The 27748-nt window shown below is 35.0% G+C and overlaps 1 protein-coding gene and 1 long non-coding RNA gene across 3 annotated transcripts in view; one reads left to right on the top strand and one right to left on the bottom strand.

Annotated features, from left to right (window-relative positions):
- The window catches only part of TRDN (triadin), a 394142-nt gene that overhangs the window by 311368 nt on the left and 55026 nt on the right, over positions 1-27748 (top strand). The window contains exon 24 of the mRNA XM_042939743.1: positions 8898-8936. Coding sequence (XP_042795677.1) covers positions 8898-8936 — 39 coding nt within the window. The remainder of the gene's footprint in view (positions 1-8897; positions 8937-27748) is intronic.
- LOC122220351 overlaps positions 1-27748 on the bottom strand; it is a 66544-nt gene that overhangs the window by 19159 nt on the left and 19637 nt on the right. For both annotated transcript variants that reach the window (XR_006202811.1, XR_006202812.1), the window contains one exon: positions 6731-6802. This is a non-coding gene — a long non-coding RNA (uncharacterized LOC122220351). The remainder of the gene's footprint in view (positions 1-6730; positions 6803-27748) is intronic.

Raw genomic sequence — 27748 nt, 5'->3', positions numbered from 1 at the left:
TAGATATTATACAGTCTTCTTTTATGAAAAGAATCAAAACCAGTTGGTCTCAGAGAGTTGTCTCTAAGAGCACTTTTTAGAATATGTTAATTCAACTTGCGTCAGTTGGAACATAATCAGCGTTGCTATACTGCTACATTATCTGGGACCAAAAATATTCTGATGTTCAATGATTGACATTAAACTTCCAAAAAGTTCCAGTTTTAATGTTATTTATTGTTCTAATTCTCTAAACTGACGTTACAGGATTTACTTTGTCTTTTGCAACTGATCATTCTAATAAGTGAATGCAACTAACATACATTTTGATTTACCATTCTGGAATTAAAGTTTTCCTAATAATACTGCAATTCACAAATGTCATCTTTGCTTATGACATTGCCATCTTCTAAGAAATATTAGAATTTGCTGTATTATTGTTTTTAAAATCTAATAGTTGATCTAGAATACTTGATTTAATAATCAACATTAGCATTTTAATATTAGTGTAGTTTTTTCTAGGTTTTCCCATGCCTGGTTTCTGATTTAATTATTGACATGATTTATTTCTGCCTTGAGTTATTTTAGGAAGAAAATATTATACTATCATGTTAACAAGTGAAGAGATTGATGCACAAAGATTAAAGGATTATCTAAGGTTTCTATGCTGGATTAGCTACTTAGTATCAGACTTAAATGCACCTAAAAATAATCTTATTTTCCTTTGTTCTTCAATATTGGAATATATTAAAAAGACTTATCCTTACACGGTCTCAAGGTTGTTTTTTTCCCCATAACAAATTTTTGCATTTGGTAGGAATGGAGGAAAGTTATAGGTAATTGTTGATTAAAAGACCAGTCAGGGGGGGCGCCTGAGTGGCTCAGTTCGTTAAGTGCCAACTTCAGCTCAGGTCATGATCTCTCAGCTCATGGGTTCAAGACCTGCATTGGTCTCTGTGCTGACAGCATGGAGCCTGGAACCTGCTTCAGATTCTGTGCCTCCCTCTTTCTCTGCCCCTCCCTCACTCACACTCTGTCTCTCTCTCTCTCAAAAATAAATAAACATTAAAAAAAAATTTTGAGAGCAGTCAGATTCAAGAAATAAAGTGTTGATAGGTGCCTTTACAAATCCATGATGACTCACTTTCTGAAGAATTGTTTAAGTGAAAATTGAACTAGTAATTGTAGCTCTGTCACTCTAAGCAGAAACTTACAGACTAACATTTTTTCTTGTTGTGCCGATCATGCTAAAATGCCAAGTTGACAGAATGGAAAGGGGTTATGTGTTGGCAAGAAAAGCAGTTAAGGTTTCAGGAATTTTCTGTATTATAATCACTGGCTTTACAAATTAATGTATCCATTACATTAATTCAAGTTTTGTGAATTTTTATTTTCTCCCTCCAAAAAAATTAATGCTCAATGATAAATACAACTATATGCATGTGAAATATATAAACAATTATGGATGTAAAGCCCCAAGATTCCTTCTTTGGTATTCTTTCCGGTTAAGGTCTCATTAGAAGGGGCAAAGTAGCATAAGAAAACGAGTCACTGTCCCTTTGCACATCTACTTTTGTTGTCACTCATGCTACCTTATGAGAATGTTCTAATATGCCTCTCTCCTTGAGGATAATTTTTTTTAATGTTACCATAAGTCTTTTTATTTTTCCTGTTCACTTTAAAAATGTTAAATGTATTGTTTTTCATATAAGGTCATGCATTATTTTTACATATTTGAATAAGATATAGGATGATCCATACTTAAACATGTGACCTTTTATTAACTTCATTGATTATTCTTGCTTCAGGTTAAAGAAAGTGAATGTTGGTGCCCAGAGAAACAGGGAAGAATCTAGTTAAAGAGGGATCCTCCCTTTGATAAGGAGAAACAAAAGAATGTCTGCTTCCTTACCTGAGCAAATGATTGTTGCACAACTTTCTGAACCCATTGAACGGTTTAAAGTCAACTGGCTCATTACCTAAAATACATTCAACCAACTATCCTGCCATCTTCAAGTAACATTACAGGACATTGTTCTGACTGTTCTTTGTGCAGCTGATAAGTGCAGCCTCTTCCAATTATTTCTTACTTATTTTAATGTGCACTCTTCACAATGGAAACTGCAAGAAGGAAAGAATAATGAGGCACACATAGGGAGGCCTAAAAGAAAGAGAAGATAAAGGCAGAGTGGCACTATCAGAAGCGTGGTACATCGGCTTAGCATATGTGAAAGACCAAGGATCGCAAAAACGAAATGATGACAGAATGAGGCAGGAAAAATGTATGTGTGTATTCTTTGCTGCGAAGAGAGAATGCCCTTGGGCTCATTTTGCATCTTTAGTGTCCACTCAGCAAACTTTCCTTGTGAGCATCAAACTCCTTGGGAATCTTGCCAAGGAAGGATTGCAGCATCAGGTCCTAGACACAAAGCTTTGAGTCACACATTAAGTGCTTGCATTACAAACTAGAACCATTTTAGAACTATGCCTACCTACAGAAGCTTATAAAGCAAATTTTTTTTTGACCTAATGGGAATGAGAGGCAAGAGAGAGAGACAAACACAGAGGCAGAGAGAATGTGTGTGTGTGTGTGTGTGTGTGTGTGCGCGCGTGTGCATCTGGGGGGGGCGGGTGTTTGTGTGTGTGCATACATGTTATGGAAAGAACACTGCTCATTAGCTTGAGACTCTAGCTTAGACTGGCTATAAACTAGTTAATTCACTTACTCTGGATAATTATTCCTGATTGGGGCAAATTAAATATAAAATCTGAAGATAATGTGTATCAGTGTTGAATGTGGGTGAGTCAGTTCTAATGGGCTTTTAGTAAGGCTTAGGTTAATGGAAGAGAGATTCCATTTCATGTTTTGGCCTGAGCCACCTAAAAGCGAAGCTTATAGATTTGATTTTCCTGACATCTTGAAACCACATTTTTCTTTGTTTTGTATCAATAACAAATTTTGAATGTTGGTATAGTCTGGGGATATTTTAGATGCTGTGTTTCCAAAGATGAGCAAGACAAAAGTCTGTCCAAGAAAATCTTACAATATTTGAAAAAGAGGGCTGGAAAAGAGGAAATATAAAGTGGCCTCCAATGCTGCCTTAGACAAGGGATATCAGAGTTTTTTATCCAATCTATGGGTATCTGCTATTTAGATATTAGTATATGAGTGCTCGTAAAATGTTTATTCAATTATTTAATCTAATCTTAGCCACAAATACATCAGCTAATACAATTTTCCATTTCATAAGGTGAAAAAATTAAAATTTAGAATTTCAGATGCCCCATATTAAATCATTGATTAATAAAAAGGAAATAAATTTCAAACCAAGGGATTTTTTTGTTTAGTCGGTTTGTGTGTCTGTTTTTCTCCAACTGCAGTACAAAATGATCTCTGCAAGTCCTTACTTTTATGAGGTTGCCTAATTACTTGAGAATACCATCACCTTGCCCCTTTATTATGAATGGAGGATTCCTCACTTTATAAACAAATATGATACAACTTTAGAAACTCAAGCAGGAAAAATAGAAGCATAGAGGATGTGTAATATTTCAAAACCATATGGACATGGTTAAAAAAGAAGAAGGAAAATATTAAATAGTCCATAGAATATTGAAGTAAAGAAATGTAGGCACAGATAAGATGAAAAGTCATGGAGGAGATGATGCCAGGTGTTGGTTCTCTACGTGACATCACCTAAACTTGGGACAATTTCTTCTTTTGGAAGTCTGTAAACTGAAGAAGTTCCAAGTCAAACCTAAAGGTAGTCAGATTTTTTCTTTCTCACAATTGTATTTACCTGGGCTACAAAATAATGTGTCCACAGCAGATGAAATCAAATGCTACCTACCAAAACAGATGAAGTGTGTGCAAAACAAGTCCTCTCGGGACATAAAAAACATGAGTTCAGTCTGAATTTTCCCTAATCCCAAATTTTGAAGCCAAGCTACTTGGAATGACAGTAGTTCTCTGTCCCCTCCCATAAAGCAACAAAGAAACAACAAAATGTGAAAGTGCATGGGTGTGTGTGTGTGTGTGTGTGTGTGTGTTTTGCATATAATTTATTTTTTTAATGTTTATTTATTTATTTTTGAGAGAGAGAAAGCATGAACAGAGGAGGAGCAGAGACAGAGGGAGTCACGGCAGAAGCCAACAGGGGCTCCATCCCACAAACCATGAGATCATGACCTGAGCCAAAATCAAGAGTCAAATGTTTAACTGACTGAGCCACCCAGGTGCCCTGGTTTTAAGTAATGTAATGAGAGCCATAGTACAGTCCTGTAAATGTGCATGTGTGCACATTAGTGGCAGATTTTCATTAGAAATTGCAAATGATTACTCAAATGATATAAAAAACATGGGTTTAAAAGAAATTTATGAACACTAGCTTTTATTAAATACACAAAATTTTAATTGTCTTATTTAAAAATAGATATTTAAAATATATTTTATTTAGCAGTATGGTAGAAAAATATAAGAAACATAGTTTAAAATATCATGAGAATAATGTGCGCTACTTGCATTGTATCTGACTCTGTTCTAAATGCCTCACATGTAGTGTTCAGTTTAATTTTTACAGCATCCTTTTTTTAAATGTTTATTTTTGAGAGGCAGAGAGAGAGCGGACGAGTAGGGGAGAGACAGAGAAAGGGGGTGTAGGGGGGGACAGAGGGCTCTGTGCTGACGGCCTCAAGCCCAATGTGGGCTCAAAATCATGAACCATGAGATCACGACCTGAGCCGAAGTCAGATGCTCAAATGACTGAGCCACTAGGTGCCCCTACAGCATCCTTTTTTATTAATGTAAACATTGAAGCACTGAAAGTGACTTGCTCAGGTCACATAGACACCTGGGGTGGATCTGGGACACACCACTGGCAGTATGAGTTGTGTCCTTAGCCACCAGGTTTCCAGACTCCCTCAGACCAAAACTCACAAACAACTGACTGCTGAAGTTCTTCTGTATATTTTACAAAAATGGACTTGGTGACCTGCTTTTAAATGTAAAACCTTCCCATGCCATTAAATATGGAATACAACCACGGGAGTGTATCAGACAGCTATCAATTTTTTATCAATGCTCAATCTATTTAGTTTGACCAGCCTAATTTAGGAAGCTAATTTATACAACATGATTCAATGAGTGGTTGAAAAAAATAGAAACTTTAGTGGCTAAATTGTTTATGTCAACTAAATAATAAAAACTGTTAGTAATTTTTTTTGTCTACATAAAATACCCTAGGTAAATAGCAACCTACCTGTAAGATACGGAATGTGGCTTACTGTAATGTTTTTATGTATGAAATGTTTAAAAGCTTTTGTTCTTTCTGTAGCAACAGTAATTATAGCTGTTTTCATTATAAGTGCTTAAGGCTTTGAAGGTGGTCATAAAAAACAGTATTCAAAGACCAGTTTTGTCACTTACTAGGGAAAATGAACTTAGACAAATTATGGAGCCTTAGTATTGTTATCTGTAAAGTGGGTGTAATAGTAGTATGTATCTCATAGAAGAGGCATGTGAGGATTATATAAGATAATTTCTTCATTTTTCCAACAAATATTTTGATCCTTATTCTGCACAAAACACTGATCTATGTGCTATGATTCAGCAGAGGAAATAATAACTCATCTCAGGACTCACGACGTTTATACTCTACTGGGGTTAGAGATCAAATAAACACAAATATTTCATATTACATAAATAAAATATAAATAATGCATATAATACACTTATTTAGTGAGTGCCATGAGGAAAATATCATTGGTTGACAAATCTGATTATGGTTATTATTTATTATACGTATCAGGCCACTATGTACTAAAAAGCAAATGTGAAAATGATAACAAAATAAAGTGAAAAAAGAAAAATCAGTGATAGTCACCTTCTCCTTACAAAATATCTAAAATAGAGGCATTCTTAAAATAATGTCGATTCTTGGAATTTATATATTGTATAGATATCTTTCTTTTAATTTCATGAAAACAAAACAGAGACTCCTAAACAGGGTTGGTCTCCATGGCTGCCCTTCTCTGACTCAAGCACAAGCATGATGAAGTTTGGTTGGCCCGCTTTACTTGAGAACATAGTGTTGATGACATTGAAAAATCGTTAATGAAGCTCCCTTCCCCAGGCCCATCAGCAATTTACATTTCATAAATGAAATCAACAGCCTGGAAAAGTCAGTGATGCATATGAAATGACAGGCTGTCTGTCTCAACAACTCAGCGTGGGGATTTCTTGATTCCATGTTTCTGCAACGCTTGCATGTGGAGCCCAAAATGAAGGGCTCAAGTGACAAATGTTTATGCAAATCAGGTATTTTATTATTATATGATAATAATCAGTGGTAAAAAAAAATTTTCAAACCGTAAAAATTGGATGAAAATAACAATTCCTATTCTGGCCTCCAGGTCCCAATCTCCAGCATTAACCGTTGTCCTTAGCTTCTTGAAGTTTCTCAATGAAGCCCTTGGACTAAACTTAAATATAAATACATATATTCCTTATTATATATATATATATATATATATATATATACACACATATATATAGATGGATGTACATATATATAGATATATATACATATACATAGATATACATATATATACATTTGTCATTTTTATATGACTAGGAACAGGCATCCATTTGTGACTCAAAAATTAAAGACTTAACCTTCAGTAGTAATGCCATTTTCAAAATGAAGGCCCTGAGCTCTGAATTAGCAAGTAGCCTAATAAAGGAGATGCTCACCTTAGAAAATCCTTTGACAATAATCTCACATATCAACTCCTGCTTTGCATCTTCAAGGGTAAAGGCCCAATTCTGTAAGAAAAAAATGAAAATCACTATGCAATTTAAGTTTATGAGTACAATTTAAAATAATAAAGTGCTTTCCATACATCACTTATAATTCTCATTAATTTTACAACATTATTTTCTCCATTTTAGGAATGGCAAATTTGAGATTTAAGGTTTTAAGTAATGCCCAAGGTCACAAAACCTGAGCAAGTGAACTTGTCTTAAAGCCATATTGTATGATTCAAATCCTCCTTTTTACACTTCCCATGAACTCATAACTTGTGAGGTCATGTTGTAAGTGTTTTTACGCAATACCAAAAGTCAGTATTTCTATATAGTGTGAGGGTCCACGGGCACACGCATGTTGGATAGTGCATGTTCATAAGAGAGCGTGTACAAGATAGAAGTTGATTCTGGTTGTATTGCACTCATAAAAATCATAACGTACTGATAAAAATATTCTCAACAACTTTTATGTTTCTCAGCAGATCTCTCGACAAACATTAAGACTAAGATAATCCCATGTCAAGATTACAATAACAATGTAATTGAGGGGGAGAGAGCCACATGTAGTAAGAAGTAAGGCCCTTTCAAATAGATTGCTCTACCTGATGAGTAACATGTTTATGAAACCCATCCTGGGACACTGAAATTTTATTTCTAGCTCTGGAAGCGTGAGATAAATGAATTTCTTCTAGGACTTTAGATACAAGAGAGGGAGCATTCGGTCCTTCTGTAGTCACCGTTTTGTTCATTTATCCACTCATTCCACAGTATTTATTGATCATATGCCACATGTCAGATATGTAAATAAATGTTGATATTTGAATAGTGCACAAGACATAGTTACTGCTCTTGTGGAAATTAAAATCTAAGATGGGGACATAGACAATAAATAAAAATTAAATTAAAATTGTATAAAAATTGTTATATAACATTAAAGCACATGGAAAGCAACAGAATAGCATGTGCGCTACCCAGTTTAGTGAATGTGTGAAATAAAAAGAGAGGAATATGTGGTAAGGAGTGTTGAAGTGCGGTAAGAGCAGTGATATCACTTTTTACAGGATATGCATTCAAGTATTATAAGAAGTAGGGTGTGAATGGTTATGTAATTCTCTACTATATAAAATTCTGCTGTTAAACAAATGAGGTATTTTTTTTTTGTGGGTTTTGTTTGTTTGTTTGTTTGTTTTGTAACTCCAGAAAATGAGACTCTATTAGGCTACCTCTCAAATAAAGCCAGAGAGCACTATCTCAGATAACACAGTCTGTTCTCAAAACGTATCCCAACGATGAGGTCAGTTTTTCTGCTGTTTGAAGGAAGGAAAAATCATAACGTAGCAGGGCCCTTCCATTAATCAAAATAAGACTTTTTGCCAGGAAAGAAGTATACAGCCTAAGCAAAATTGTTTAAACAAGAGGAAGAACTGGAAAACATTAAAATATAGTCAACCATTACCTTGATTGGCAATGTATCATGAACATTATTTGGATACTTTCTAAAACTGTGTTTATCCTATAATGATATTAAGTTGGAATGCAGTTTCTAGACAAAAGACATTTCCTAAGACAATAAGAAATTAAAGTACTTCATTCTAATAAAGTTTTATATTAATACACTATAAATCAACTTAATTTACTTTATAAAATTAATAATAAATACTCATAAAAACAGGAATTATACCTGTTTGAAATTATTAAGTTAACCACCAGGTGGCGCTCCATGAATTGAGCGTATGTAGTCAAAATTAATAAATGGCTTGAACTGGTTAAATTAGGAAAAATTGCAACACTTTTTCCTAGTAATTATTATTAATTTTTTATTTATATTACTTAGAGGACTTATGAATCCTAAGAAATGGGCTGTTAGTAAAGACAAATTACTTAGTATGTTCTATATAAAACTTAGCAAACTAGATTTCAAAATCAAGTCCTTTTGTTTAAGTCACTTTATCACTTACTAAGAACACATGTTTCATTGCATATTGATAAAAGTGTGTAACTATAATTAAAATTGATAAAAATCTATTAAAATTGATTTGTATGGGTTTTTTCAAATGCTTATTTTATCCACCTGCGTGTTTGTGTGTGTGTGTGTGTGTATGTTTTACTCCAGAACCTGAAATTAAAAAAGAGGAAAAGATACCCAAAGCAGGTAAGTGCACTTTCTAAGATTTACATATAAATAGATGTTCTGTTTTGTTATGAGCAAAACTAGTGTTATAATCAGGGATGCGTAAGGCCTTGAAATTCTCAAAACATTGAGAAAATATTGATGCACCCATCCCATATATATTAAGTGTAATAAGCAATAAACTTGAAGATATTCTTAAGTTAAAATAGATTCTGTGTTTTCTGGATAAGGTCACCAAAGCGCTGGAACTGTTAGCATATGCTTCTCCTTATTCATCTAGTGCGCAATTGAGCACTGTTTACAAAGTGCCAAGGGAACAATTTATGTTTCAGAGGCTTCAACCAGACCAAATGCCTGAAACTGATTCATATATTCATTGAAACTTATGAAATCACATATATTCAACCATTTTTACCTCAAAACAGTAGTTTTATATGGGTCAGCCTAATAGATTCAGCCATTTTCTTTCCCATTGATTAAATATGCAAATATTCTTTGGAAGGGGAGTCCATTGCCTTCTTGACCATTCATTTGAAAATTGGAATACTTTGAAAATAGAATTGCTGAAAACAGGTTCTGTGAGGGAGGAAGACAAGAGCTGGACACTCTTAAGAGAGATGTTAAAAGCTAGAAGGAACATCATTAAATGCAGTGCAGAAAAGGAAAACCAAAAATTCCAATTAGTAATTACAATCTTTCTAGAGCTAATCCTATTCCAAATATTTCATATCTATGTAAAGATACTTACTTATATGTCTATATCTGCATACGCAAAAGAAGTTTATATCTATATCTCTCCATACAGTGAAAGTACTATGTACACACAGACATACATATCATTGGTCTTAAAGTATTTGTATATACTCATTTTGACAAAGTTTAACCTATATGTAACTAATTCTTGTTTCCCCCTTCTATGTATATGTTAAATATTAACTTGAAGTATTATCACTTCTTTTCAAAGTACTGTTAACATAGCAAAAGTAATTCATTGTTTTTTTAGTGCCTAAACATAGCCACTTTGATTGACTTTATGAAATCTGAAAGTCTGCATTCTCTAGAAGATAAGTGGGAAAAAAATGACCAATTTTACACAGTGAGAAAAATGCATAATAGAGATATGATACATTATTAACATCGAAACTTATAACTGAGCTTTAGATATATCTGCAGAAAAGGGAAAACTACTTATAAAAATTGCTCTACTGTTGTTAGCTCTTTTACTGGTGTCAGTGAAAGATTGCTGATCAAATAAAGGTGCATGACGTCACTCCTTCCTGTGAGCATAACACTGTATTTGATGCTTTATTTTACTGTTGGTTTGTAATGGGAAAAGTAATATGCACTATAAATTTCGTATTATTAGTTTACATTAAATATTTATATCTATTTTGATGTTATATTTATTTTTAACTCCCTAAAAGGAAAGAGAAATCAGCATTAATAGCATATTTTATATAATCAATCAGCAATTTATTGAAAATATATATTATGCTAAATGTCACTGCCTTATGTTCAGGATTGTGCTTGGTGATGCAAAACTTACAAACAAGTGATAAGGCCTTGTTTCTCTACTAAGAGACTATAATTAAGGACATAGACACAAACTATCAAACGTTGGCTAGAAGACAACTCTATTAGTGATGACTGCTCTAGGAGTCTGGAGGGAGGAGTCACCCCTGTGGTCTTGTCAATCAGTGAAAACCTCAAGGAGATTATGGGTTTAAGCTAGGATTTGAGGAATATGCAAGAGCAGCTGAGACAGGGAGGTGATTATACAGCCCAGTGGAAGCAGTGCCAATTTTATAATAGAAAGACACGAATTTGACTCTTTTTGCCACTTGCTGGGAATATGACTTTACTTAAATTACTTAACATTTCTGAGTTTCAACTTCTTTATCTATTGAACAAAGATCATCATAATAGGCCAGCAGGGGTGTCAAAAAGAAATAGAATTGATGCTTGCCATTTGGTTTGGCTTCAGTAAATGGTAGCTCGATCAAGGCGCTAACTCAGGGGCAGGCTGAGCATGATGTAAGCAGGATGCAGTGAGGAGAGGACCAAGGACAAGAGGAGATGCCAGGTGCTGAATGAGGAACAGAAGAAGGCAAGACTGCAGCTGTGGTATGTAGTCAAAGGAGGGTGTTTCTGGAAATAAAGAGAGGGAGATTAGGAGGCCAAAGTGAAAAGTTTGGATTCTTAGAATGTGAATTGGAAGAAGAAAGTCTTATAATGGCATGTGAGATGAAATCCTGTGGAAAGGATTCTCAATCAGAGATTTGACTCGAGTGTCTTTTAGCACTCTAAGTATTACACAGTAAAAATGGGAGAAATTGACACAGAGAAGAAGCAATGAGGAAGTGAACTTTGTTTATTCCCCACATTTATAGACATGACTAGTGTTCAGTGTGGAATTATTAGGAATTAAGTTTTTAAAAACCACAGAACCTCGCAACCCATTGAAAATATGGATAATATCTCAGTACATATTCTTTCAGTTACATGAAATCATATGCTTTAAAAACACAGTCATACTCTCTATACTGTGCTATTGCTGCTTTTGTAACTGTCAAGATGTTTCACAGGAGAAGAATAGGCATTGATGACATAAGCTATACCAAACTCCAAGGTCTCAAGCAAGAAAGGATGGTAAAGGTGATCAAATGTAGACGTTCGTAAAGGAAGCATAGGTGGGTGGATGCTAGTGGACCCGCACACAGAGATATCCAAGCGAGCCTTGGAAATTGGGAGCGTACACTTGGTATCCTCAGACTAGGTTCTGTAAACATAAGTTCAGAAATTTAGAATTCAAGGGGCGTCTGGGTGGCTCAGGTCATGATCTTGCAGTTCGTGAATTCAAGCCCCGCATCAGGCTCTGTGTCCTGGAGCCTGCTTCAGATTCTGTGTCTCCCTCTCTCTGCCCCTTTCCCGCTCATGCTCTGTCTGTCTCTGTCTCTCAAAAATGAATAAACATTAAAAAAATAAAAAAAAAAGAAGGTTAGAATTCAAAGGCAAAGGAGGAAAGGAGTTGTTCAAAAAAAAGTAATGTAGAGACAAAAGAGGAGGGAATTAAGGATAGCTTCTTGGAAAAGTAAAAGAACTGGTCATGAGAAGGCAAGTAGGTTACCTGGAAGATCAGGAAATACAATGGATCAGCATTCCAAAGCAGGGACACTTTCAAGAAAACATGGAAAAGTCAGCAGTGCAAACGTCTCAGAAAGGTCACGAGACAGGATGACTGAGAAAAAGCCACTATATTTGACAAAAACCTGTCATTATGTGACCTTTTGGAGAGCATTTTCAGTAGAGTGGTTAGTAGAAAGTTTATAGGAATTAAGTAAAGGATTGATCAGTAAGTGGAGACAGCATAAACTTCTTCTTCCAGGAGTTTGTTGATAAAGGGAGGCAAAGTATTTTATTTTGACAGGTAGAATCAGTGAAATACGTTTGTTGTGCTCATATTGGTGATAATCAGGTAGATCATTCCAGAGAGAGGAGGAGCAAGAAATCCAGAGGGAGATACTCATGAGGAGATAACTGTCCTAGAGATGAGAAAAATTGAGATAGGCACTACAGGTGGAGGGAATTGGCTTAATTATGAGCAAGAACAAAATGCCCCTGAGCTTTGAGGGAATAAAGAAAGGATAGATTAACTTGAAGTTGAGAATACACGAGGACACTCCTGCGGAATCATCTTTTCTCCTAAAATCTCTGTGTGGAAGTGACCACTAACGTGTTTGTTGCCAAAACCAGGGGATGGTTTTCTTTCTTCATATTACACTGACCCCTACACAATATTTGACCATGTTCATCATCTCTCATATTAAAAAAAAATCTTTCTTTGGCAAAAACTAAGCCACTTAACCCACACTGTTAAAAACAACAACAAAAAATGACTGCATTTTAAAATACTGGGGCAACATTATAATTATTTGTTTTTGACATAGCATATTATTAGCCACTAAATTCCTTTTTTATTTGCCAATGAAAATGATGGCAAATGGGACATGCATTTCATTAGGTAATTAGAAAATAGCTAAGTGTTCTTTTCGGGAAGCCATGACTGGGAATTAAAAGTAGTTATATAATTAAAAACAAACAAAAAAAGACATAAATCACAGGGAATAATTTATTTTTCTTATGTATCAAGAAAATTAATGTTCATAAATAAAATCTTCACAGTTGTGTCACTGTGTTTCTAAGTGTCTAACAAAATTTTCACTTGGTTATTTTGCCTACACCTCACTTTGTGTATAACTGAACTCAACATCTCCTCCATTGCCTTGTTGTTGCTGTTGCCATTGTTCCTTGTCTCAACAAATGGAACACACGAATCACCATTCAGTTACATTGACTTAAACTTGAGTCATTTGCAGCTTCTCCTTCTCTTTCAGAACCCAGTGTCCAGTTAGGCATCAAGTTATGTATCTCCCAACTTTGTGATCCCCTTTATTCTCTCTCCTGGCAAGACCATACTTTTAGCTCTTCTCATCTCTTGCATGAATAGGTAAACAAACTCATGACTTAATCCTCTTGCTTCCATCTCCTCTTCACAGATCCAGCACATGCTTGTGCTAGTTATTTTTTCTAAATGAATATCTGCAGAGAATAGAGCTAGATTCATTGCCACTGCATTATACAGCCCTCAGCATATTTCTTCATGTGCTCTCCTTTCGTCTAAGCCACCACCACCACTGCTCCCCCTGCACTCACACAGACATTTAAAAAAGATTGCCACGCCTGTGGAATTTTGTTTCTTCAGTGTCTTTGAATAGTTTTCTTTCACTTCAGGTCCATGTTAAAAGCACCTTACCTATAAACCTTGTTTCCAATCTTGACAGCTTACTTTCCCACCCACCACTGTTCTCTTTCTACAAACATACGCCATGAGTTCTCCAGCCTTGGTCGGTTGACACACGTTTTCCTCTAGCATGTCATGTGGTATCCACATTTATTGAGTGGGTTTCTACTAATTTTCTATCTAAACTCCTGTATTAACTGCCGCAAGCTGTTTAGTCTTCTCTAATCTCTGAGACAGGAAAACATTCAAAAGTTACCATAGCCACCGCGTGTTGACAATATTATCCTCTTGGAAAGAAAGGCATTGGTTAGTGATTTTTAAAATATATGTTTGATATGTGTCTTGGCTTTGTGATATAGGACGTGTAGAAGCAGTTTTTTAAATGTAAAAAACTAATGGGGGAAGGATGGTATAGAAGGAGGAGTTCCAAGAAAATAGATATGGAGTATTTTACAACAAATCTCTTAAGGGCTGAATCTCTCTTAATTTACCTATAAAATAGAGTCACCACCAACAGAACATTCCATGACAATCTAACAGACTTATCATGAGAATCATGTGATATAATATATATGAAAGTACTTTCAATGCTATGAAAACAGAAAAATATAAAAGTTTATCACATCTACTCTTGCTATTTCAACGGTGGTTCTCAAAACAACAGCAGCATCACCTGGTTCCTTGTTAGAAATATAGCATCTTGTAACTGCTGAATAAGAATTTGGATTTTAACAAATTTCCCAGGTCACTAGTATGTACATTAAAATTTGAGATGTACTATTACAGATTTCATAGACATCTATTATTGCTCTTATCTCCAGGGAAGAATAACATTAAACTTCTCTTTTACCAAAAACTTTGCTAATTTAGAATGGACTTGGGGAATCTGGGTGGCTCAGTCGGTTAAGTGTCCGACTTTGGCTCAGGTCGCATTCATGAGTTCAAGCCCCACATCTGGCTCTGTGTTGACAGCTCAGAGCCTGGGGCCTGCTTCAGATTCTGTGTCTCCCTCTTTCTCTACCGCTCTCCCACTCATGCTCTGTCTCTCTCTCTTTCAAAAATAAATAAACATTAAAAAAATTAAGAATGGACTTATATTTTTGTTTTTTTTTTTTAATTTTTTAAACGTTTATTCATCTTTGAGAGACCAGAGAGAGACAGACCATGAGTGCGGAAGGGGCAGAGAGACGGAGCCAAAGAATCCGAAGCAGGCTCCAGGCTCCAGGCTCCAAGCTGTCAGCACAGAGCCCGATGCCGGGCTTGAACTTACAAACTGCAAGATCACGACCTGAGCCGAAGTCGGACGCTCAACCGACTGAGCCACCCAGGCGTCCCTGGACTTATATTTTTAAATGGTTTTTTTCTCACTAGCAGTGGGGTCCTCACACTTACTGAGCACTGGTTGACATCGTCTACCCACTGTTTCACTTGATGGGTGATTTCTGGACTTAAGTAGTTCATGAAATGATTAAGGAAACACCTATTCCTTTCTTATGACATAGCATAGGCAAACAAGCACTGAACATACCTGTGCATTCCTTTGACCTTAAAAGGAATAAACAAACACATATTTTGTTAGCAGAACATGTATGTCAAGAGTAAGCTGTCTGTGTATTTTACCACCTGGCTAAGATATTGACACAATAGGTAAATGTTTTGGCCAAAGGAAAACAGTATGCACTCAATACCTATCAGTCATCAAAGTATCTTTGGCTCATATCACTCAAAGAACTTGCTTCTAATTGGTGACTCTATTCAATTTATGTCTGTCATCATAAAACTAAACTGATGTAATAACTATCTAAAAATTACTATAGTGATCCTACACAAGTATATATATATATATGTATATATATATATATATATATATATATATATATATACATACACTATATATATAAACTATATATATATAATAACTATCTAAAATAACTATCTAAAAAGTGCAGTAACTATCAAAAAATTACTAGTGGTCTTACAAATATATATATATTTGTATATATATATATTTATAAATATGCATATATATATGCATATAGTTTATTAATTAGATCCTTGGACAAGAGAAAATGTATTCTCTCTGTCTTCCTTCTCCCTCTCTTTCTTCCCCCAACCACTCCACACACCACCTGAATAGTATATACATCTTTAGGTAACCAGAAAGCATTGGATATGCAGGACTCCCATAAATTGTAGAAATAGTTAAATCTTAATGTCATTAACTAAACTGAGTTGTGGTAGGATCAAAGGCTCATTCTAGTTCAATATTTATTGAATTTCAACCATATATTTAAAAGTGTGTTAGGTTTTGAGGACATAAAGATAAATACCTTAAATTCTCAAGAAATATTTTGTATCAAGGCAGAGATCATTAAGTAAAGAGCTAATCATAACAAAAATAAATAAAAGAAAATCAAACAAACAAACAAACAAAAAAATGTGCGGAGTGTGCTTTCTGAGCACAGTGGAAAGTTACATTTCTCCAGCCTATTGGTTCAGAGAAATATTCCCAAAGGAGAGGATACATGAATAGTTTCACAAGATGGGTGAAGATAAGCCTGGTGAAGAAAGCCTGAGTGAGGCATTCTAGACAGAGATATTTGCACAAGCCTCAGCCAGATGGAAAAGTCAGGAGAACTGAAACCACAAGGATTTCACCTTCATTTCAGTACAAAGTATAAGTGGAGAACAGGAATGGATAAGGCTTAAGAGGAACAGCAACAGAAAATCATGCTACCTGAGTAAGGGTTGTGTCCTTTTTCCTAAAGGAAATCAGGAAGAATTACAAGTTTTAAGCAAAATGAGGTACAGCTTAACATAGAATTTCAAATTACTGATTCTGAGTAATCACAGAGATTGAAGATAAAGAGGATGCCAGTAGTTTCAGGAAACCAGTTTTCTAGGTGATGAGATCTTGCACTGACACCTGTAGAGTTATTAAAAAGATCTAGAGAGAGCATTAGTAGGAAGGAAAAGAGGAGAGCTATTATAGAAGAAAATCTACATCGTATACTTTGTCTAAATTGTAGGTTATTATTTTAAAACCTTGTCTGAAAAAGGGAAAAGCGTGACTTAGGAAAACAGCATGGCATAGTAAAGAGAGAGGAAGATGTGACATCAGAGAAACTGTAGTTTTAAATGGTTCCTAATCTATCAGAGATATAACAGCAACCGTCTTTACAACTTCACAGGGTTACAGAATCAATGAAAGGCAATAATGCATGGGAAAATGCTAAAAACTAAGGCATACACTAATTCCATTTTTGAAGACCTGAGAGATAAGGGATTTCTGTATATAATGCCTAAAAGTATTTCATTTTGTTTAATTACCTGTCACCAAGATCAAATCACTTCCTTTCCCATATAGATCTTCTCATTTTTAACTTGTTTACTTGTGTGATATTTCTCCAGTGGCTTTTGTGGTACCACTTTTTTTTTAAATTTTTTTGTTTCTTTTTTTTTTTTTATTTAGAGAAAGAGAGCAAGCAGGAGAGGGCAGAGAGAGAGAGAGAGAGAATTCCAAACAGGCTCTACACGCTCTGTGTGGAGCGCAATGCGGGGTTCACCCGTGAATTGTAAGATCATGCCCTGAGCTGAAATGAAGAGTCAGGCGCTTAACCAACTGAGCCACCCAGGCACCCCTGTGTGGTATCACTTCTAACCTTAAAACTTTGAACTAAGTCCCTCTTCCTTAAAAACTGTGTAATTGTATACAGTTCAGCTAAGAGTATACATTAATAACATTACTGTTACGGAGTTTTTCTTTGTAACTCTAAAGGGTAGAAGGATGTCTTGCAGTATAAGTTATTTCTTGCATTTGTATTTGGCAAAGTGTTTTGCATAGAAGACTAGTTATAATTTTTGGTACATGAAAGAATTTTGAGGTTAAGCAAGTCTGGGAAAAGCTCTTGGAGTTTATCATACACATGGACACATTAAGGAAGTGTGATAGTAAAGAAACCAGCTGAACCTTTTTTTACCCAATGTTTTTCACATTTATTCAACCATGGTAGCTTTTCTGTAATATAATAGCAGTGTTCAGCTGAATGCACTGTGAGGAATGATGTCTTTTACTTAAAAGATTCGGGGAAGCAATAGAGCAAAGATAATAGAATTTTTTTTAAAAAATTAGTGACAACATATATTAAAAAAAGAAAAGAAAAACCAAATGAGAAAGACTGGAGAAAATGTTCAGTTTGCGTCACAATTAGAACAATGAAGATATGCTAACATGTATAATTTACTTATACCCAGGCATTGCTATCTCAAAATTTCATGTTATTTTTCCCATAAATAAGGAGACAGAAAATTTTGTTGTAATGTAATTTGGGGGATAAAAATTATATTAAAATTAGGCTGATATGGAAAATTGAGTAATTGCTAGAAAGTGGCAGTCGTGATAAATACTTCATAAGTATCCCTACAGAGACTCATGTAAATCTCTGAGGCAGCAAGTCAACCACCATTTCTATCATAGGCTAATGTTTATTGAGTAGTCAACAGGTATGTGTCATTATAATATGCTGAGAGAGTTTATTACTGAAAAGAAACAATAGATCAAGAAAACTATAATGATTTTTACTCTGTTAGTTGAAGGACATTTATTAAATGCCTTGTAATTCAAATCTTGGAAAATGAAAAATAACTAATATTGGTGTAGCAATTAATCAATTAATCAAGAGGATTTATTTACATACATGCATAACATAATTTCATCTCATAATGATCTGTGTTTCAGGTTCCATTATTTAGCCCACATTATAGGCAAGGAAGCTGATACAAAGATCAATTGTTTCCCATGTTACAAAATTCATGGAATAACATGGCTTCTTTCAACACATCAATGACCTCATCCACACACTCAATTTGATTTCTAAGTCAGTGAACAAAAGACTCACAGTGTCTCAAGGTGTCCTCTTTGACTTTAAGGTAACCTAAAATGTAGCGTGCTTCCTTTTGCCAATATATCCTTGGTATAGTTTACTGCCAAATTTGGAACCTCAAGTATTTTAGTCCCAATAATATAGACATGAGAGATCAAGGCAAGAGAGGAAGGTGGGTGGAGAACAACAAAACAAAACAAAACACCTCAAATGGTGGTACTCTTATTTTGAATTGTAAACTTAAAGTAATCCTTAGATAACAATTCTGGATGATATTAATAACAAAGCAGGGCAGTGTACCATATGTTGTTTAGGGCAGGGATTTTGCTGGTTTATTTCATGTATTTCCTGTGCCTAAAACAGTTCCTGGCACGTAATAAGAGCTCAGTAAATGGTTCTGAATGAACAAATGAGTAAGAGTTTAATTATATGGTCAAATGGATCTGAAAGCCTGTTTCCTAATTTGTTAAATAGAAAAATTGACCTTACAAGGTTTACTATAAATGTTAAAATATTTTTTTAAATGTTTAGCATGGTTCTTGGCACAAAATAAACATTTAACATGTTATCTATAAATTAGATTAATAAGTACAGGAAACAACTGCTTTCCAGAATTAAATTTGCTACAGCCTTTAAAAATCTGAGACACATTCATTGGCCATTTGGCTTCCCAAAATGAAAACAATTTTTGTTTTGCGGTAAAACAATATAACCTTTTTCATGCTTAGCTTTTGATTAACCACTTCCGTACTTAAATCTTATTTTTTTTTAATTTTTAATGGTGACTTGAGTATTAGAGTCTCTTTTTATTGTTTTTAGTTCTATCTTCTAAAGATTGGAAGATCTATTTTTTAGCCAATTCAATCAAGCAAGCATAGTTCCATTAGTAGCTTCTGAATCAGTCTATGACAGGTATAATTTTTCTTAGCTGACTTAAAGGAGAGACGCAGGGTCTGTGGATCCTGGAGAAGTTGCCTCTATTATGGAAAATAAAGAATACAATAGTTTCTTTTAACATTTCTAAATGCTACTTATGCATTAGTATAGCCAACATTAGTGTAAACAAAGAGTTATTAGCCACTATTAGATATGTCATCTTCTTCAGAGATTTCTTCAACACTATATATTTTAGAATCTTCCAAAAGTCATAATTTTTAGTTTTCAGGCTTTCCTCAGAATGATTTTCTTCCTTCTGTAGTTTATGGGAATCAAGAAATGCTCTTTTTTTGCCCTTCATAATAAAATTTTCATTGAAAATCCTCTTTTTTCATTTCAATCCAATCAGAAAACCAATTGAGGAAGGTGGTAATGAGACTTGGATTTAGATGTTTCAGGGTGGCAAAAGCAATTTACTACAGAAGGCTTTATAACTTGTCATAGAAGAAGTTGATGGTCTGGCTCTTCTAAATTAAAATAAAACTCAGAAGCTTTTTAGATACTTGCCTGTTAAGAAGTCAACTCTTTTAGAAAGATTTCTGTTTCCAGGCTAATTTGTGAGTTATTCTGACAAAATATTGCAAAATTTACAAGATCCAGTTCGCTCATGTTAATGTCCTGTTTAGTTTATATCTTCTTTGCTATTCTAAAATATGCTGGTTTCATAATTATTTGAACCTATTCTCAATCCCTTCTTTTGTTTCTCCTATGCCTATACATGCTTTTATACTATTTGTAAGGTAAAATATATTATCCAGTTTTCAAAACTATGTTCTTAGGTCAAATATTCTTTGTGGTTTTTCAGTTTAATGGATCAACACAACATCCATGCATGGGAATATTTCTCAAGCCTGTGATGAAGTGTTTCACACTTGTAAGATGTTTAAAAGAGGGTTGATATTTAATAATTGAATCATATTCCAGGAAAAAATGTTTCAGATGCCTCATGTAGACAAACATGAGGTATCTTTTCTTTTCATATGCTATTCAAATTTAACTCTCAATAACACAGAACATCTTGAGAAAGAAATATGGTACTATTTATTTGACTGTAGAAGAAAAAAAAGAAAAGAAAGAAAAGAAAAAAGAAAAGAAAATAAAAGAGAAAAGAAAAGAAAAAAGGAGGAAAGGAAAGGAAAGGAAAGGAAAGGAAAGGAAAGGAAAGGAAAGGAAAGGAAAGGAAAAAAGAGAAGAGAAAGAGAAGAAAAATAATATTAACTACCAGCTCTTTTATTCTCACCTTTCTAGTTTCAGAACATAATATTCTCAAGCTCAGGAACTGAGATTGATGTGACCAATAATAAACATAGCAGAAATAATGGTTTCTTTGGGCCCATGCCTTACAACTTTAGACAAGCCCATCAAAATTTAGACATTTTACTGAGTTTTCCTTCTCATAAACCCTCCATCCCCATCCCTTGCTCTAATCAATGCCTTGACTTTTAAGATAAGGATTCAGCATGGTAAATGCTCATTTCTAATTATCTCATTTCTTTCCTAAGACCCACTTAAAGTATCAGAATGTGATGCAGTAGAGTTTAGGGTAATATAGTTTAGTAAGTCTTAATAATTAAAATATGCTTGGGCCAGATGGTGCCAATCAATTGAAAATGATCAGGAATGTCTATTATATTCCAGGCCAAAACTACTCAAGAGTAAACATAATATAATTTTACTACATCTAAACATAATATGATTTTGTCCTTTTCATCGGTAAAATAGCCATAACCAACATTAATAAGAAATTCTGTACACAAACTTTCACGTTTTATTTTTACATATCCTGAAGCAAGATGATCACAACACAAATTTGAAAAACCTCCTATGTAGAGAAAAAAATGGAAAATTTCTTCTGATGGTATGTTTCAATGAAGGCCCATAGAATTAAAAGAGCTCTCTCTTTTCTGCAAGTCCTTTTAAAATATTTTAGCAGCATCTTCAGTGAGTCATTAGGAGAGTATGTTTAGTTGCATGCATTACTCAATAGAGTAACTCTCCATTTATATAGAGTTGTCACTTGTTCATTAAAGACAATGATTGTTGACACTGTGAGACAATGCACAAGTACTAAGAACACAAAGATGATAGTTTCATTGCTGTCCCTGACTAGTGAATTTCACAATTTATTTGTGGAAGACAAATGAGTAAATAATTACAAAGTATTGCAAATAATTACAGTGTACAGAGATGATGGTTTTCAAACGATGCTGAGAGTACAGATTAGGGGCATCTAACTCATCCTGGAAAGAGATCAGGAAAGGCATCCAGAGGGAGACAACAGCTGAGCTGAGACTTGACAAATGAGCATGGTATGGTGAAAAGATGCAAGAAGAGGGCAAAAACATCAGGTGATATGAGAGGGTATGAAAATGATATATTTGAGGCTCTAATAGAAACTGAGAAGGAAATGAACAAGCGGAAGTACACTCAAGATATATTTAGAAAAGGGAATCAACAGGACTCTGTTAACAGCTGAATAGGGAGGGCAAAGCATGGAGAAGAATTTTGGATGATTTTCAGCCTCCTGGTTGGAATTGTAGATGGAATGTAGAATCATTTACCATTATAGGGAATTGTGTTTGGAAGAGAAAAAGCTTTTACTTTCGGAAGTTCAGTATGTGGGTCAATAATGGAGTAAGACCATTTATCCCTTATCTTCTTTTGTCTCTGAAGTTTTTAAAGTATATGTGTGATACCCGGAATTGATATCCTTTTCTATGCCCTTAACGAGAGGTACACCAAATCTAATTTCTATGACTGTCACCAGAATTACACCCATCCATAAAAATCTGTTTTTTCAATTAATAGGTAAGACTTAGAGGCTAAGTATTCTTAGAAGACTGAAGTGCTGAGCAGGCACTAAATGCTGAGACATTGCTTGCTGAATGAATGACTGAATAGTTGAATAATCATGGTGTGTTCTCAGTGTTATATTAAGTTTCCTATCAATAAAAAAAAAGGACTTCTAAGTAATGATCTGATTAACTTCTTCTATCTTTCTATTAGTTCTCTGAAAATTTCCCCTAATCTATTACAATCTAATCATGGTGCAAACAAAACATTTGCTGTTAACAGTTTAATCAACATCATGAAGGAGAAGGACCCAAAGTTACCATTCATGTGAGGCAAAATACACATAACTGAGAGGGTTTGTGAGAACACAGTGGTCAAGGGTAGATGCTTGAATAACAAAAAAGTTTCCATAGAAATTTATTGTAATACAGCCTAAATAAATTTAGCTTAATTGGAATCTAAAAGATTTAGCATGATGCAAACAAAACCAATGAAGATGAAAAAGTCATTTCTGTATATGAATTTCACTAGGTTCATGTATCTAAGAGGCCATGTGACCACAAATCTTAATACAGTAGACCTTAAAGGACTTTCTAAATACTATCTAATTATATTGCCAAATACTTCTGCTTTTAAAATTAAAAGATACCATAAATGATATTTTTACTTCTTAGCACCAGACTGCATTTTTATTGATCCTAACATAAAATAAAAATTCTTCTCAAAATTTAGTTCGAATTGTCAGTGGCAATTCTTGCTTACCAAGTAGCTTTTAGAAGATTAAAGGGCAATTTTCAAAGCACTATTTGTAATTTCTTTTTCTGATGTACAGTGCTACATAAATAATGCTAACCGTCACATAATTTTACATTAAATCTCTAAAAGTATATTTGTAAACATCAGATAAAAGATAATATGGTATTATTTCAATTAAGTAACTTTATACAGTACATTTGATGAACAAGATTGCCTGTATATGTAAACGGCTCTGTAGGTAAAAGAAAAAAAAAGAATATTTACTCAAATCGATATCCAAGCCAGAAAGCAATTCCTTTCAGAGTTTTATAATATATTTTACATGTTTAACATTTATGTATCTTACATTTTAATTTTGATTATTAAAAGATAAAAGAACCTCATAAAACATGTAGGTGAGTAATAATGGCTTCTAGTAGTATGTAATAAGATTTCTGAACTGATTCAAGCATCCCATAAAAGTCCTTATGATATTTTCTTGCTTCCTCCAAATGGCTTGTTTTTTCAATATGCATGATACAAAGTTTAGATTTCCAAGTCAGTTTAAAAGGTACAGTGCTGGGGTGCCTGGGTGGCTCAGTCGGCTCAGGTCATGATCTCACAGCTCGAGGCTTGTGAGTTTAAGCCCCACATCGGGCTCTGTGGTGACAGCTCAGAGCCTGGAGACTGCTTTGGATTCTGTGTCTCCTTTCTCTGCCCTCCCCTGTTAATGCTCTGTCTGTGTCTCAAAAAAATAAAAATAAACATAAAAGGTAAATTGCCTGTTTGATAGTTCTTTCTGGTTTAGATGTAAATCTACAACAGAGCCAATTTCTGCTCTGTAGTAAATAGCTGTGTAAACAGATATATTATATCTGGAACAGACACTAATTTTAGAAACAAGGTTTGTTCTGTTCTTCTGCCCTTAGACTTGAACATGTTTCCATCAGCAGAAAATCTATCAGGAATTGAGCAAACAGATTTATTAAAGAGCAACAAGCCAAAAAGAAATTAATGCTGCAACTTTTCACGTTGATTATCTAAATGGTGCCTCCTTTGTAAATGATTTACTATTTAGATTTAAATTAAAATTTAACAAGGGAGGCTGGGTGGTTCAGTCAGTTAAGCATCCAACTCTTGATTTCAGCTCAGGTCATGATGTCTTAGTCTGTGAGTTCAAGCTCTACATCTGGCTCTGCACTGACAGTGCAGAGCCTGCTTGGGATTCTCTCTCCCTCTCTCTCTGCCCCTCCCTTGCTCTCTTTCTCTCTCTCTCTCTCTCTCTCTCTCTCTAAGATAAATAAACTTAAAAAAAGTTTAAATTAATATTTAACATAAATATATCACTTTACCTGGACGAGATCTTAGAAACCATCAATCTAATTTCTACCATTTCTTTTCTTTTGTAAAAGATGAGGAAAGCAAGTTAAATGGCCATGTCAAGGTTCCACAGCAAATGAGTTTCAAGAACCAAACCCAATCCTTAAGGTCTCTTATCTATTGCTTGTCCCAAAACACTGCACATTAATATTTTTTTATTATGCTAGGTCAAGATTTTATTATCTTTGCCAGATGTTACTTTAACAATTTCCTTAGTATATATAAATGTAGACATGCTATTTATTATTTTATGTAATTTTAAACTGCATTGATTCTATATTCATGTGTCTAATATTGCAGAATATTTTTGACTCATTGTTTTCCTCTTCCTTCCTTTTTTGTTCATTGAACATGACCAGTTTTTTAAGTCAATGCATAGTAAAAGCAGAAATGGAAAATATTACATTGATAATTTCATTTGTTTTAATAAAATTTAAGAAACTTAGAAAATACAAAAAAATACGAAAGCTATATTAAAAATATTTTTTAAAATCCTAAAATCCCTGTAAATAAAATAAACAAATATATGTATTTATATACCTATTATATTGCTTCCTACTGTTTGAAACATAGCCTGTGATATGGAGCCAGTTACTATCTCTATGAGAACAACAGAATTACAATGATTTGGTTTCCTTTGTAAAAAAATAAAAAATTCTTCTGTTATATGAATTTCATTTCATATCACGTCCTTTATAGAACTCAATCACAAATATCTGAGTAGAATATTACTGTCATCTATATTGAAAAGTTGACACACTAGAATCAACATAAGCATGTTCTGTTTTTAACTTTATCCATTTATGTCTCAGTAGATTGAAACCTTTCTCTTTGACTCTAATTAAGCCTTATTTGCTGAAATGACATATACAATTAGCTGGAACTCAAAATTGCAAAAAAAACAGTCATAGATTTTGTTAAATGAATACTATTAACAAATGTAGTCATGGTTCTCAAACAGAGGTTCTCAAATTTCAACATGTGCCTGATATGCCTGGAGCGCTGGGCTCACCCCTAGAGTTTATGATTCTGGAGGTCAGGGATGGGGTTGAACATGTACATTTATAATAAGTTTCCAGGTTATGTTATTGTTTGAGAACCACTACTTTATAGAATTCTCCTCCAACAAGCAATCTACAGTGTTCTTACACTTATTGCAGTCTAAATGTGGATCTAAAGGAATATGTAGGCTTAAACGACATACAAATGCACTTTATTCATTCATATATCTGCAGCTGTGTTTTCTTGTAAAGTCTCATCAGATTTTAAACTGGTACAATATTGTCTTGTAACTGAATGTATGAGATCATGAAACTGAGAATGAAAAAAGCTAAAGAACATGTAGGAGTAATATTAGCAAAATTGTGGTATAGAAATTTCTAGTGTCCATTCCCTCCCCAAAACATCAATTTGAACAACAATAGGTATGCAAAAATACTCTCACAAGAACTAAGGATTCCAGGTGAGGAAATATAGCACCTGCATGAATAACAGAAATTAAAAAAAAAGACAATTGAGGAAGGTAAGAATAGATTCACATTACCCCCACACCCTCTGCCAAACCTGGGCAGCTTAGCACAAAAGAGACACCCTCTCTGTAGGAGAAGGAGAGTGAAGAGAGCACCCAACTTCACTGCAGACCCCAATTGGCCTTTGCCAGCACCAGGCTGACTCTCAAGGGCCAAAATGGCTCCCATGGTACTAGGCTCCCAGCCCACCCTGGCATTGACAAGTTCCCACAGCCTGAGGGCAGCAAGCATGGTACAAGATTCCCAGTAAGTTCTCATGAACTTGCTGCTGCCCCATCCCACCACCAGCCAACTCCCACAGACCCCATGATCCCAGCCTGCCCCAGCACCAACCTGACACTTGTAGCCCCAAGGTCTAAGCAAGTTTCCATCGACCAAGATTCCCGGGCTGATCCCAAGCCACATAATCACCAGTAGACCCAAGCCCCAACTGGGCTTCTATGAACCCAACCCCTTGCCCTGCCCCAGGACCAGGTCATCTTTTGTGGCCTTCTAAGATCCCAGGTTTTAGACTGGTTCCCACAACCTAGGCTCCTGTCCTGCCCCAGGACCAGGCCAGCCCACATGGCCCCAGCCTCTAGGCTGGCTTCTGTGAAAACAGACTCCAAAACTGTCCCAGCACTGGGCCAGTCCCCAAGACCCAGATGCCAGGCCCTTCCCTGTGGCCCTTGGCATATCAACCCCTGCAGATCCAGGCACTAGGCTATTCCCCATGGACCAAAACACAAGGTCTGCCCTCCTACTGATCCAGGCACCAGATCTGCCTGCCCAAGGTCACCATGAGGTGGCACACCCTGAATCTCTGGATGAGCTGACTGGTGTGAAGCTTTGCTGCCAAAGCCAGTCTGTAAAGACTGGAAGGAGCATTTACTTGCTCAAATATGCACATATCAACATAGAGACACAAGGATCACAAATAATCAGGGAAACATGACACCACTAAAGGAAACTAATAAAGCTTCCATAACTGACCCTAAGGTTATGGAGATCTGTGAATTAACTGACAAAGAATTCAGAATAATCCTCTTAAAGAAATTCAGTGAACTACAAGAAATTAGAGACAACTAAATAAAATTGGGAAAACAATACATGAATAAAATGAGAAGTTTGAGAAAGAAATAGAAACCATGAAAAACAACAAAACAGAGATCTCAGCGTAGAAGAATACACTGACTAAACTGGAGCATCCAATACAGAGCTTCAATAACAGACTGGACCAAACAGAAGAAGGAATTAGTGAATGAAAAAAACAGGTCGCTTACAATCATCCAGTCAGATGAGGAAAAAGAAAGGAGAATGAAAAACAGTGAAGAAAGCCCTGTGAATTATGGAATACTATTAAAAGAAACAACCTAAGCATTATTGGAGTCTCAGGAGGAGATGATAGCAAGAAGGGACAAAAGTTTATTTAAAGAAATAATGGATGGAGTGCCTGGGTGGCTCAGTCAGTTAAGCACCCAACTCTTTGTTTCGACTTAGGTCATGATCTCATGGTTTGTGAATTCAAGCCCCACATCAGGCTCTGTGCTGACAGTGCAGAGCCTGCTTGAGATTCTTTCTCTCTCTCTCTCTGCCCCTTCCCCTTTCACTCTGTCTGTCTCTCTCAAAAATAAATAAGTAAACTTGAAAAAAATTATAAAAAAAGAAATAATGGCTGAAAACATCCCAAATCTGGGGAGAGATTTGGACATTCAGGTTCCTGAAGCTAATAGGTCACCCCACTTATACCATAGTTGCTAATACAGCCAATCTCAAATGTTATCATCACACACAAAA

The sequence above is a fragment of the Panthera leo genome, chromosome B2 (assembly GCF_018350215.1).
Source record: "Panthera leo isolate Ple1 chromosome B2, P.leo_Ple1_pat1.1, whole genome shotgun sequence".
Taxonomy (NCBI): Eukaryota; Metazoa; Chordata; class Mammalia; order Carnivora; family Felidae; genus Panthera; species Panthera leo.
Note: the sequence above shows the minus strand (reverse complement) of the source record. Positions and strands in the feature narration are given on the sequence as shown.